The following is a 14,647-nucleotide window of genomic DNA, read 5'->3' on the forward strand; positions in this document are numbered from 1 at the left end:
TGTCCAGTGGGGGGGGGTCAATCTGGATCTCAGAAGGGAGGGGACCATGCAGTGACAGCTGGGGAGGGGGAGGATTTGTTAGGGGGAAGGGTGATGGGTGGATAAGAGATGAAGAAATCACAACTTATGAGCACCTACTATGTTCTAGACATGTGATGTTTTATTTATATTATCTCACTATGAGACAGGTATGATCATCTTCACTTAACAAATAAGGAATCCAAAGCTCAGAGAAGTTAAATAATTCGTCTAAAGCTACACTACTAGTAAATGGGGGAGCTGAGACATGAATTCAAGGCAGAAGATCAAACGTGTTCCCTTCTGTAAGCACCTGTTGTGACTGTCTAACTTTCAGGAAGGGCAATGGCACCTGTGCTGTAAAACAGCTAGCAAAGTTAGAAAGCAAAAAGATCTCTGGGACAGACCAAAACATTGTTACAGGTCAAGGAGGGTATTAGAGGTATGAAAAGAAGTGTTAATGTGAATATACTATCAAAAGTTAAGTCCTCAAACATAAAGAGAGAGTTATAAAAATGGAAATGTTATCAGGTGGAACCGAGCTGGTCTCAGAGAGCTCATTGGGCATATTACAACACTCCAGAGAGAAAGGTTTGACTCATAAGTGAAACAATAAACACAGTTAGGAGGCTTAATACAATAAGGAACTAACGAAAGGAAACAAAGTGCACAGCTGTGGGGGAAGGGAAACGGAGTGACGCAAAAAACTAACCTAAGGAATCACAGAATCAGACATTTTTAAGCTGAAAAGAATGTAGAAGTCATCCAATCCCCACCATTTCAAAGTAAAAATGCACCTAGGAAAACATAGCTAGCTGCTTAATATCTCGAGTTTGGTTTCATTTTTTATCTTTGCAAATGCAGGTAGAGAGCCTGCTTTGTCCAAAACAGCACCCTGGAAATTCAAGTTAAGTCTGTGTTGAAAAGACCCCTGGACAAACCACCAGCAGCTCCAGGATCACAACAGGGACTTATCTTTTCAGTGGATCCACCACACTTCTAACCACCGGGCCTGTTCTGAAGGAGACCTGGACAAGAAAGCTTCCACTTGGGAGGAAGGTGTGAGATGGATTTTCTAGATCCTTCACATTTTCTGACTCTTTCTCTTCTCATCATGTTCTGCACTCTCCCAAACTGGCCAAAACCATAAAGTCTGCTTGACATGAGTATAACACACACAAAAAAGATTTAAAAGGAAGTCCAGTAATTGCAACAACAAAATAAACACGGTTCATTTCAGAGACCTGGAGAAGACAAACTGGCAACAAAGAAAGAACCTCTAATGATAAAAGACCCTTAATATCCCCATTTTACATCTTCAAGTTCAGGGAGACAAATTCACCTGAATAACTAACATATACAATGCATTAAAAATATACTTTTCTCATTTTCACAAGAGGTTTGGTGTGCACCATTCACTTAAGATTCCTAAATGTCAAGGGATGAACCATCTGTAAAACAAGTTAAGTCTTCTTCCCTCTAAAATCTAAAGAAGTGCAGGGATTGAGAGAGAGAACAGGCCAGGAAAATAAATTTTCACTTGGTGCCCTGATAAAGGACTTGCCCAGGCTCCATAAGATAAACAAAGGATATTAAAGTAAAAACGGAAAGATCTTTGGATTACAGACCCTGAGAAAAACCATCTAAGGTAAAGGAGAGTTCCCATGAAAGCAGCCTGGTTTTGAAAGCCAGGTCGCCAATTTACAGCACTATGCACACTCTTGGCTCTTCTCACTCAGGATACACTTATTAAAAAATTTGGGGCCAGTTTCCTGAAGTTTACAAATGTTCCTGGTACCTAGAAGAACTATTCCTTTTATTTATTCCCAGTCTTATCCTCTAAGAAGCCTGTCTGAGTTCCTACCTTGGGCTCTCCTCCTGTTCTGCACAAATTCCGAGTGTCTCAGGGTGCCCGGTGCTGTGCGGCGGAAGCAGCTGTTCCTTTTCCAAGTTTCTGGGCCATTTAATCTTCTCTCTTCCTCTACATGCCAGCTATTCTTCTCTAATGAAGTGCCCCGAGGAACGCCACCATGATGTTCTCCTTGGTTCCCCCTTGTCCACTGACTTCTCGGACCCTCTGGGAAGAACCCTCTGCTCTCAGGTGCCATCATTCCTGGTCTGTCGATGCCATTACATTCTGAAGTCTTCCTCTGGTGGAGAGAATCTGCTCCTCTGTAATTCTGAAATTTATATTCACAGTTTGCAAATAGAGAATCAGAGCCTCTATTCTCCATATGAAAACTACTCTGATCCCCAGCATGAATCTTGGTTTGGGGATCGATTTTATCATTTTGATAAACATTCCTGTCCCCGTCACAGTATTTGACAAATTCATTACGTTCACTGACACCACTCAAGTCTGGGAAGTCCACAGACTGACCATTAGTATAATAATTCTCAGGAACATGATCTAAATCACTGAGGTTTCTATGATAAAAATTAGTTTCTTTACAGTCCTCAAGATTGTAATTATGATTCCTGCGATCTATATGCTGGGTTTGAGGCTGACCAAAATTCCCCGCAGAATCGTTCAAATCCCTGCAGTCAGTCCACTGTCCAGTTTCTTTAGAGTTCTTAGGATTATGATTCAGATTCTGATGATTTACGCAGCCATTCGTCTCCCCGTATTCTCCAACTTTCTGGGTTACAAATGGGCTTCCTGTAAACCAATCATCTTTAGTCATGGAGTTCGGATTCGCATCATCTACATTTTCTGAATTACAATCACCACAGCCTGGAGTCACACTTCTGTTGTACACACAGTCCTTTCTACTTTCCTTTGCTTCTTCATCGTCCACATAACTTGGTTCACTCTGTTCAAAATCCCAGTATCCACAATGCCTTTTTCTGTAGGGCCGATTCTGCCCTGTGGTTTGGTGTCTGGAATCCCAGTCATCCTCTCTGTAAAGTCCACCCAGAGCAGGAAGGTCCCTTTTCTGTAGACTTCTGCAGTCTTCATACTCCCGGTTGGAGCTCCAGTCCTCGTTCTTCTGCAATTCTTTTTCTTTCTTCATCTTGTGGGTTTCACACATATTCACTGTCCTCAAAGACACACGTTCTCTCTCTCTCTTCCATGGGTCTGGGTTGAGCTCAGACAAGGACAGGTGCAGGGTAGCCCACGGTGGTATCTGTCCTTAAAATGTCTCCCAAAGCACTTCAAATGCTCTTCTTGCTACTCTGGTCGGAGCACGAAGAGATGTGGAGTAAATTCTATCTCAGGATCCAATCAGTGAGCTGCTCTAGCTTTCCCCACGGAGCCCTGAAGGTAATTAGTAACTAGCGTTCTCGTGATTGGAGTTGGCAGTTTTGTTTCGTGTTTCCTTCAAGCTGGTCAAACTGGCTTGGCTGCTTTATGAGCTGAGGGCAGAAGCATTCTGCTGCTCTAAAGGCTTTGCAGAAAAAGCAGAGTGAAAGAGAAACAGCCCCCTCTAACAGCCCGAGGTAAGATCATGTAACACTTTCATTTGCCTCTTTAATCCTTTAGTAATCAATCAGGGCTATGAATAAATGCTTTCATGTGCAGCGCAAACTGGACCTCCACTACCCGTCCTCCGAGTCTGGCTTTACTCCTTGGACACCTGAAACTCTTCGGGACACCGTTCTCTTTAGTTAGAGGCAGGACTCTTCCGCCTTTGAGATCTTTGCTTTTATGGGATTCAGGTTACCAGTTGGTGTGCACTCAAATCACAAGCTGTTCAAGCTCCTGTCCGCAGACACACTGGCTATCCCACTCAAGGAAGAAAAAGTACATCTTTTATTCTGATTTGGTGTGAGGGTAATTTTATAGTGTAAAAACTCTTCCCCAAAGGAATACAGTTATGTATGCTTTCACATTTTCCTTGACACTTGTCATGTCAGAGAAGCATCAAAACCATTCATCTTCTGGGACTTCCCTGGTGGCACAATAGACAGGAATCTGCCGCCAATGCAGGGGATATGGGTTCGGTCCCTAATCTGGGGAGATTCCACAGGCCACAGAGCGATTAAGCCCGTGTGCCACAGATACTGAGCTTATGCTCTAGAGCCCTCAAGCCACAACTAGTGAGCTTGCACGCTGCAACTACTGAAGCTAAGAGCCTAAAGCCTGTGCTCTGTACCAAGAAAAGCCACTGCAAGGAGAGGCCCGCAGGCTGGAACGAAGAGCAGCCCCTGCTCTCCGCAACAAAGACCCAGTGCAACCGAATAAATAAATTATATATTTCAAAAAACTCATTCATGTCCTAAATCTCTTTTCCACCTAATTCATGTAGCATATTTAGGAACTGGAGAATGAGACTAGAAATCAGAAAGGTGGGTATAAAAATACCATTTTGAATTCATCAATAATAGATTATTTTATGTGAAGCACTGTGGAAGACAAAAGGATGAAGTTAGTCTCTCTTACGACACAGGAGCAACACACTATAAAGTATGACTGGAGGAGAAAGTACCGTAACAAACACAAATGGTGATGGCAAAAAGCAGGCTCTGGTGGGGCAACTGCAGTTTCACAGCAGTAGTGTTTGAGCTGTGCTTTCAAGTAAAAGTAGGGTTTCCAAAGACTTTCCACACATGGGAAACTAGGAAAGGGGGAACAGTTTGAAGGGTACATGTGTGGAAAAAAGTAACAGGATCATGCTTGAGGGGTAGGTTCAGGCAGATCTGAAAGGACTGAGGCCACTTACTTTAATGAGTAATGAAGGGTCACTGAAGCCTTCTCAGAAAGAGAGTGATACGCTAAGAGAGCCTTTAGTAAGATTACACTTTCAGCTATGGTCATCTATCAAGTGTCCTTGAACTTTTATCTAATCCCTATTTGTGAAACAATATAAAGAACCCTAAGGAGACCAGGGTTATAAGCTTTGTCAATAATTAGATGTTTATTCTTGGATAAACAAACTGGTTCCAAATAAGGAAAGGAGTAGTCAAGGGTGTATATCGTCACCCTGCTTATTTAACTTACATGCAGAGTATATCATGAAAAATGCTGGGCTGGATGAAGTACAAGCTGGAATCAAGATTGCTGGGAGAAATATCAATAACCTCAGATATGCAGATGACACCACCCTTATGGCACAAAGCGAAGAACTAAAAAGCCTCTTGATGGAAGTGAGAGAGGAGAGTGAAAAAGTTGGCTTAAAACTCAACACTCAGAAAACTAAGATCATGGCATCCAGTCCCATCACTTCATGGCAAATAGATGGGGAAACAATGGAAACAGTGAGAGACTTTACTTTTTTGAGCTCCAAAATCACTGCAGATTGTGACTGCAGCCATGAAATTAAAAGACTCTTGCCCCTTGGAATAAAATTTATGACCAACCTAGACAGCATATTAAAAGCAGAGACATTATTTTGCCAACAAAGGTCCATCTAGTCAAAGCTATGGTTTTTCCAGTAGTCATATATGAATGTGAGAACTGGACTATAAAGAAAGCTGAGCGCCAAAGAACTGATGCTTTTGGAATGTGGTATTGGAGAAGACTCTTGAGAGTCCTTTGGACTGCAAGGAGATCCAACCAGCCCATCCTAACTCCTGAACAGTCACTGGAAGGACTGATGCTGAAGCTGAAACTCCAATATTTTGGCCATCTGATGTGAAGAACGGACTCATTGGAAAAGACCCTGATGCTGGGAAAGATTGATGGTGGGAGGAGAAGGGGATGACAGAGGATGAGAAGGTTAGATGACATCACTGACTCAATGGACATGAGTTTGAGTAAGCTCCAGGAGTTGGTGATGGACAGGGAAGCCAGGCATGCTGCAGTCCATGGGGTCGCAAAGAGTCCGACACGACTGAGTGACTGAACTGAACTCTTGGATAACCACTTATTCTCTCTGGGACTCAACCTACCCATTTATAAAATGAGGCAGTTGGCCCCAGTGACATCCTTGACTGCTTCTTTCTTAAAAATCCATGCTTCTGTTTTCCTCGAAACTCCTTTTCCTTTCCTGAAATACTGAATGTACTGTGATACATCTTTGGATTCTATACTAACAGAATTAACCTCTAGATTGTTAAATCTGATTTTCATGCAAAGTTTTTGTTCTTTTGTTCTGTTGCAGTAGCAGGAACAGCCCTGGCAGCTGCCATGCTGTCAAGTGTGTTTTATAGGGCCAAGATCAGGATGAGGACTAGGAGCTGACATATATATTCTTTGATCTTCACTAACTATAAGGAGGATATTGTATTATTTTTATTTTACTACAGATAAAGAATCTTTGAGACTTTGAAAAACCTCTCCAAGATCACAGAAACCAGTAGAAGGAAGGGCCATAATTTAAACCCAGATCTGTCTGACTTCATGGCACTAGACGAAGAGGAGTATCTCAAAAACATAGGAAAATGTTCATTTCCCTCAAATCGAGTAAGCAAACAAGCACACTCTATCATGGTCTAATTCACACTCTATCACTGCCAAGGTGAGTGTGCACACACTCCACCCCATGCACCACACAGCCATCCCCTCTCTGTCTTCAGCCCTGGCTTACTTTTACCCTGCCTAAGTGTTGACCCTCAACACCCAACTGAAACTAACACCCACACCAGCACAGTAACAGACTGTCCAGTACTTGTGACTCAGTCATCAGTCATCTAAAACCTCCTGCCTAAACCCAATAAAGATCGTGATTCTGTTCACAAACCAACAGGATGACATCATTTAGGAGGACAGCTTTGACTACGCGTTATACAGAGTGACAGGGTAAAAGAGGGCACATGAGATGAGGAATTAGGACAGCTAGCTTCCAGAAGTTCCATTTTGGCTAATAACCAGTTTATAGCTATGCTTAATTTCTCTGGCTGTCAGATTTCTTATGTGTAAAATGAAGTTAATACTTTCTCTGCCACTTTAAATCTAAACTTCTATGATCTTACTTATTTCTAAGCAAAAGTGAAAAGTCAAGATTTATCTTTCCCTGTTACGGAAATGGAAAAGTTCCTCTTAGCAACTTCAAGTCTTCCATAAAGCATGATGAGAAACAGGCCTAGTAAGTCAACCAGGAGAATAAATAAAAGAGGATAAATTACAGGTGAGACAAATACTAGTTACATGAAGGTAAAAAGAAATGATCTGTGGATGAGTGAAGAGTGAATAGCTGGTTATAATCAAAGAGCTCCCTTCCCCCATCCTTACTCCCTCTCTCTTTTTCTAGGCTCTACTGCCTTTAGGACTTTAAAGATAGTTTGCATAAAAATGTCAACTGTCTCAGCTTTACCTCACTACAATGACCCAGAACTAATCAAAAGTTGTGAATGGATTGCTCTTCTCATGTGATAAATCTGTGTGCAAAGAAATGTGGCCCAAGGGGATGAGGAGAATACCTTTCCCATTTTTCTCAGTTCCAGTCCTACTGGTGAAATATAATCTTGTAGATAGTTATCCTCCCTTCCATTTGACGTAACAGTCACATTCCACAGATGCTTGTTTACTGAGGCTTCCCTAGTGGCTCAGACAGTAAACAATCTCCCTGCAATTTGGGAGACCTGGGTTCAATCCCTGGGTTGGGAAGATGCCCTGGAGAAGGGAATGGCAAACCACTCCAGTATTCTTGCCTGGAGAATACTACAGACAGAGGAGCCTTGTGGGCTACAGTCCATGGGGTCGCAAAGAGTTGGACACAACTAAGCGACTAACACACACACAGAGGGTGGGTGATCAGCTACAATGTCCCTCTGTGGATAGAAATTCTGTGAGCATAACACTAGAAGTGAAGGTGGAGCAGAATTTAGAGGATGAGAGAAGAGACACAAAGCATAGAAAAGGCAGAGGAACAAAAGGGAGGAGATAGCTTAAAAAAAAAAAAAAACCTAGTAAGAAAAGGTAATCACCCTAACTTTCCACAATCTCTCTGTAACTGCCCACAAGGTTCCTCCAGCCTGATGATCAACTTCTCCTCACTTTCTAAGACTCTACCCCAATGACACTCTCTGATTCCCATAGTTCTTGCTATTTTTCAGAGCACCAGGCAAATATCCCTCTCATCTTACCTGTTACTTTATTATACTTGTTTATCTTTTATTACACCGAAAGCCTGAGGGCAAGGGTCACATCCAATCTCCAATACAGCTCTATACTGGGTCACACAGGAGGTACTCCCAGGCTTAATGAGTTGATATGGTCACATCCATTGGGCACAGGCTAGATTCTATCGAGGCAGAGGGCAGGAGCACTCACAGGTTAAAAGCACAGGCTGTGCTTTTTTTTTTTAAACCCTGACTCTGCCACTTACTAGCTGTGTCATCTTGGGAAAGTTACTAAGCCTGTTTCTTCATCTTTTCATCATCATATCCACCATCCTACTTGCATCTATACCCATCTGTTCTGCCTTCCCTCTTGTTAGAATGGAAGAACTGTCTCTGCTCTGATCAAACAGGCCAATCTCTCTATTGGTTCACTGTTCCCACTCCCGCCTGACCCTCAAAGACTTTGTTTCGGCAATTAGCTACCGCCACCACCACGACCTCTTCAGTGTGCCCACTCTAACCACCAGTCTCATAAGCCTGTGAATGTTTCCCATCCTACAAACATCTGTTGGCTCCTCAGTCCAACACTGCCTTCAGGTGCTACCCCATTTCTTTGCTTTCCTTTATAGCATACTTCCGCTTTGAAAGACTTCTGAGCAAGCAAATACTCAATGCTTCTATTTCCTTACCCCTCAGCCTACAATGTGGGAGACCCGGGCTGAAACCCCGGGTTGGGAAGATCCCCTGGAGAAGGAAATGGCAACCCACTCCAGTATTCTTGCCTGGGAAATCCCATGGACAGAAGAGCCTGGCAGGCTACAGTCCATGGGGTCACAAAGAGTCAGACACGACTGAGCGACTACCACACACAATAAGGTTTTTATCCCTTTGCTATCACTGTACTGAAACTGCTCTTGACAAGGTCATCCAATCCAATGGCCTTCCTGGAACTCACCTCACTTGGCCTCTAAGTAGCTTTTGGACACAGTCATTTTCTCTTTCTTGAAGAGCTTCCTTCACTTGACTGCCTGCTCCTTTTCCTTTGCTGATTTATCTCCCTAGTCTTGCATATTTCTAAATAGTGGCTGCCCCAGGTCTTCTCCTTTGTACCCAACTACCTAGCATGGGCTTCCCAGGTGGCACTAGTGGTAAAGAGCCTGCTTGCCAATGCAGGAAACCTAAGAGACTTGGGTTCAATCCCTGGGTGGGGAAGATCCCCTGGAGGTAGGGCATGGCAACCCACTCCAGTATTTTCGCCTGGAGAATCCCATGGAGAGAGGAGCCTGGTGGGCTACAGTCCATAGGGTCACAAAGAGCGGGACACAAACATGCCCCACACCTAGCACACAGCAGGAACTCAAGGAATTCCTAGACTAGGAATGTGGTTTCCAATTCTTAGTTCAGCTGCCTTTCAGCCTAAGGGTTAATTAGGAGGAGTTGTAAAGAAGATCCTATCTATCATTAAGGTTAAAAAAAACTCAAGGGATATCAATACAGCTGCAGCCTCCAGCTATGTGGGAAGAGAGGACCTGGAAATGAAGAAGACAGATATCTAAGATTAAAAAGTAAATTCCCCAGTAAAGGAAGAGACTATGAACTAATTAAAAGACAATTGACTGGGACAGAGGAAGAAAGACACAGAGAGAAAAAGAATCTGGGAGTACTGTAAAAAATAAAAAACAAAGACTAGAATATAGGAAAACAAGAGTGTTAAAAAGAGTGTAAACCTTATGATGAACTTAAAGATGAGTTAGGCGAAGGTTACAAATCTTGGGGATGTTACTAGTATGAATGGGTCAACATTTTGAAAACTTAAGTAACTTCATGATAAGCTAGCAGTCAAAAGTATATCTGTGAGGAAGGATTAAATATTTATATATATACATACATATATGCTCTTTATATAGATACATGTAATTTAACAAATAGTTTTCAACAGATAAGAGTACTAAAAAACATTTGGCATAAATTTTTTTAATTAATTAATTTATTTTTAATATAAATTCAGTTCTTTTACCTGGAGGCTAATTACTTTATAATATTGTAGTGGTTTTGCCATACATTGACATGAATCCGCCACGGGTGTACATGTGTTCCCCATCCTGAACTGGTGATTCATTTCACATATGATAATATACATGTTTTTAATAATAGCCAGGACATGGAAGCAACCTAGATGTCCATCAGCAGACGAATGGACAAGAAAGCTGTGGTACATATACACAATGGAATATTAGTCAGCAATTAAAAAAATACATTTAAATCAGTTCTAATGAGGTGGATGAAATTGGAGCCTATTATACAGAGTGAAGTAAGCCAGAAAGAAAAACACCAATACAGTATACTAACACATATATATGGACTTTAGAAAGATGGTAATGATAACCCTACATGCGAGACAGCAAGAGAGACACAGATGTATAGAACAGTCTTTTGGACTCTGGGAGAGGGCGAGAGTGGGATGATCTGGGAGAATGGCATTGAAACATGTATATTATCATATGTGGCATAAACTATTTTGGAAGTAAGTTGTCAAGAGTCAGTCAGGATCCCTCCACCTTGAGCACTTACAGATCTGAGTTTTCCAAGTGTTGTTCGCTACCACCCACTCTCAGATGTCACCGTCACTCCTTAAGTCTCAACACGCTGGCAATACAGGCTGGCGCAGCAAGGAAGCACATACAGCTGCACAATGAAACCCGCCTGGATCTGGGCCCCAGCTCTCTCACTTACCAGCTGTGAGACTGGGCAAACCTCGGTTTTCTCTTTATCAGATGTGGACAATTCTGGGAACTGGAAAAGTATATAAAAGCACCTTGCACATTGTTCAACAAAGAATAAGCACTCAATTAATTTTAATTTCTGTCACCATTCAGCTCCTATCACCAGTTCCAATGACACCATTTCAGTTCCTATCTTCCAGACCGCTCACTCCCTCTTCTCTTTTTCTCTATCTATACTTTTTTCTTTAATCTCATTAAATATTATGGCTTTAAATAATGTGTATGTGCTAACAGAATTGCTCAAAATTCTTCAAGCCAGGCTTCAGCAATATGTAAATTGTGAACTTCTAGATGTTCAAGCTGGTTTTAGAAAAGGCAGAGGAACACCAAAGATCAAACTGCCAACATCTGCTGGATCATCAAAAAAGCAAGAGCGTTCCAGAAAAAACGTCTATTTCTGCTTTACTGACTATGCCAAAGCCTTTGACTGTGTGGATCACAATAAACTGTGGAAATTCTTCAAGAGATGGGAATACCAGAACATCTGACCTGCCTCTTGAGAAACCTATATGCAGGTCAGGAAGCAACAGTTAGAACTGCACATGGAACAACAGACTGGTTCCAAATAGGAAAAGGAGTACGTCAAGGCTGTATATTGTCACCCTGATTATTTAACTTCTATGCAGAGTACATCATGAGAAACATTGGGCTGGGAGAAGCACAAGCTGGAATCAAGATTGCCGGGAGAAATATCAATAAACTCAGATATGCAGATGACACCACACTTATGGCAGAAAGTGAAGAGGAACTAAAAACCCTCTTGATGAAAGTGAAAGAGGACTGAAAAAGTTGGCTTATTTAGAAAACTAAGATCATGGCATCTGGTTCCACTCAGTTCACTTCAGTCACGTTCGACTCTTTGCGACCCCATGAATCGCAGCATGCCAGGCCTCCCTGTCCATCACCAACTCCTGGAGTACACCCAGACTCACATCCATCGAGTCAGTGATGCCATCCAGCCATCTCATCCTCTGTCGTCCCCTTCTCCTCCTGTCCCCAATCCCTTCCAGCATCAGAGTCTTTTCCAATGAGTCAACTCTTTACATGAGGTGGCCAAAGTTCTGGAGTTTCAGCTTTAGCATCATTCCTTCCAAAGAAATCCCAGGGCTGATCTCCTTCAGAATGGACTGGTTGGATCCCCTTGCAGTTCAAAGGACTCTCAAGAGTCTTCTCCAACACCACAGTTCAAAAGCATCAATTCTTCAGCGCTCAGCCTTCTTCACAGTCCAACTCTCACATCCACACATGACCACAGGAAAAACCACAGCCTTTACTAGACGGACCTTTGTTGGCAAAGTAATGCCTCTGCTTTTCAATATGCTATCTAGGTTGGTCATAACTTTCCTTCCAAAGAGTAACTGTCTTTTAATTTCATGGCGGCAGTCACCATCTGCAGTGATTTTGGAGCCCAGAAAAATAAAGTCTGACACTGTTTCCACTGTTTCCCCATCTATTTCCCATGAAGTGATGGGACCGGATGCCAATGATCCTCGTTTTCTCAATGTTGAGCTTTAAGCCAACTTTTTCACTCTCCTCTTTCACTTTCATCAAGAGGCTTTTTAGTTCCTCTTCACTTTCTGCCATAAAATTTGGTAATTTTTCCTTATTACCAAATTCAGACTTAAATTGAAGAAAGTAGGGAAAACCACTAGACCATTCAGGTATGACTTAAATCAAATCCCTTATGATTATACAGTGGAAGTGAGAAATAGATTTAAGGGCCTAGATTTGATAGATACAGTGCCTGATGAATTATGGACTGAGGTTCATGACATTGCACAGGAAGACAGGGATCAAGATCATCCCCATGGAAAAGAAATGCAAAAAAGCAAAATCGCTGTCTGGGGAGGCCTTACAAATAGCTGTGAAAAGAAGAGAAGTGAAAAGCAAAGGAGAAAAGGAAAGATATAAGCATCTGAATGCAGAGTTCCAAAGAATAGCAGGAAGAGATAAAAAAGCCTTCCTCAGCGATCAATGCAAAGAAATAGAGGAAAACAACAGAATGGGAAAGACTAGAGATCTCTTCAAGAAAATTAGAGATACCAAAGGGACATTTCATGCAAAGATGGGCTCGATAAAGGACAGAAATGGTATGGACCTAACAGAAGCAGAAGATATTAAGAAGAGGTGGCAAGAATACACAGAAGAACTGTACAAAAAAGATCTTCAAGACCAAGATAATCACGATGGTGTGATCACTCACCTAGAGCCAGACATCCTGGAATGTGAAGTCAAGTGGGCCTTAGAAAACATCACTACGAACAAAGCTAGTGGAGGTGATGGAATTCCAGTTGAGCTATTTCAAATCCTGAAAGATGAGGCCGTGAAAGTGCTGCACTCCATATGCCAGCAAGTTTGGAAAACTCAGCAGTGGCCACAGGACTGGAAAAGGTCAGTTTTCATTCCAATCCCAAAGAAAGGCAATGCCAAAGAATGCTCAAACTACCGCACAATTGCACTCATCTCACATGCTAGTAAAGTAATGCTCAAAATTCTCCAAGCCAGGCTTCAGCAATATGTGAACCGTGAACTTCCTGATGTTCAAGCTGGTTTTAGAAAAGGCAGAGGAACCAGAGATCAAATTGCCAACATCCGCTGGATCATGGAAAAAGCAAGGGAGTTCCAGAAAAACATCTATTTCTGCTTTATTGACTATGCCAAAGCCTTTGACTGTGTGGATCACAATAAACTGTGGAAAATTCTGAAAGAGATGGGAATACCAGACCACCTGACCTGCCTCTTGAGAAATCTGTATGCAGGTCAGGAAGCAACAGTTAGAACTGGACATGGAACAACAGACTGGTTCCAAATAGGAAAAGGAGCACGTCAAGGCTGTATACTGTCACCCTGGTTCCATTACTTCATGGCAAAAAGATGGGGAAACAGTGGAAACAGTGTCAGACTTTATTTTTCGGGGCTCCAAAATCATTGCAGATGATGACTGCAGCCATGAAATTAAAAGACACTTACTCCTTGGAAGGAAAGTTATGACCAACCTAGACAGCATATTCAAAAGCAGAGACATCAGTTTGTCAACAAAGGTCCGTCTAGTCAAGGCTATGGTTTTTCCAGTGGTCATGTATGGCTGCGAGATTTGGACTATAAAGTAAGCTGAGCAGCGAAGAATTGATGTTTTTGAACTGTGGTGTTGGAGAAGACTCTTGAGAGTTCCTTGGACTGCAAGGTGATCCAACCAGTCCATCCTAAAGGAGATCAGTCCTGGGTGATCATTGGAAGGACTGATGTTGAAGCTGAAACTCCAATACTTTGGCCATCTCATGCAAAGAGTTGACTTATTTGAAAAGACCCTGATGCTGGGAAAGATTGAGGGCAGGAAGAGAAGGGGATGACAGAGGAGGAGATGGTTGGATGGCATCACTGACTCAATGGACATGGGTTTGAGTAGACTCCAGCAGTTGGTGATGGACAGGGAGGTCAGGGGTGCTGCGGTTCATGCGGTTGCAAAGAGTTGGATATGACTTAGCGACTGCACTGAAGAGAATTTATGTCTATGTGCTCTCAAAATTGGTCCCAAATTTATGTCCCCAGGCTTAACTCCTCTGAACTCTGGCCTCTACATCAAATTGTGCAGTTGACCTCTGCCCTGTCCCACCTCCCCCACCAACCAGAGTCTCCTGTAATCTTCACCATTAATTGAGAAATTACTGGCAACTCCAGTCCTTCCAGTTGCTCAGCCTCAGCGTTGTCCTCATTTCGTTCACCTCATATCCAATCCACTAGCAACTCCTACTGGCTCCAACTCAAATATACCTTATATCAATATATGATGCTCAAAATAACTGAGCACTTTCCCTCATCCCCACTCTACCATCCTGGCCCAAGCTACATCATCTCTTGCCTAGATCGTAGCCTCCTAAGTGGTCTCTCTGCTTCTGCCCTTG

General features: G+C 42.5%; 1 protein-coding gene across 4 annotated transcripts in view; it reads right to left on the bottom strand.

Annotated features, from left to right (window-relative positions):
- The window catches only part of DNMBP (dynamin binding protein), a 117,115-nt gene that overhangs the window by 44,232 nt on the left and 58,236 nt on the right, over window positions 1-14,647 (bottom strand). The window contains exon 1 of one of the 4 annotated variants that reach the window (XM_019952984.2): window positions 1,883-13,236. The exons of the other annotated variants lie outside the window; for them this stretch is intronic. Coding sequence (XP_019808543.2) covers window positions 1,883-3,050 — 1,168 coding nt within the window. The 5' untranslated portion in view covers window positions 3,051-13,236. Of the gene's footprint in view, window positions 1-1,882; window positions 13,237-14,647 lie in introns of those variants that run through there. 4 annotated transcript variants of the gene reach the window in all.

This window comes from Bos indicus, chromosome 26, assembly GCF_029378745.1.
Source record: "Bos indicus isolate NIAB-ARS_2022 breed Sahiwal x Tharparkar chromosome 26, NIAB-ARS_B.indTharparkar_mat_pri_1.0, whole genome shotgun sequence".
In the NCBI taxonomy this organism is placed as follows: Eukaryota; Metazoa; Chordata; class Mammalia; order Artiodactyla; family Bovidae; genus Bos; species Bos indicus.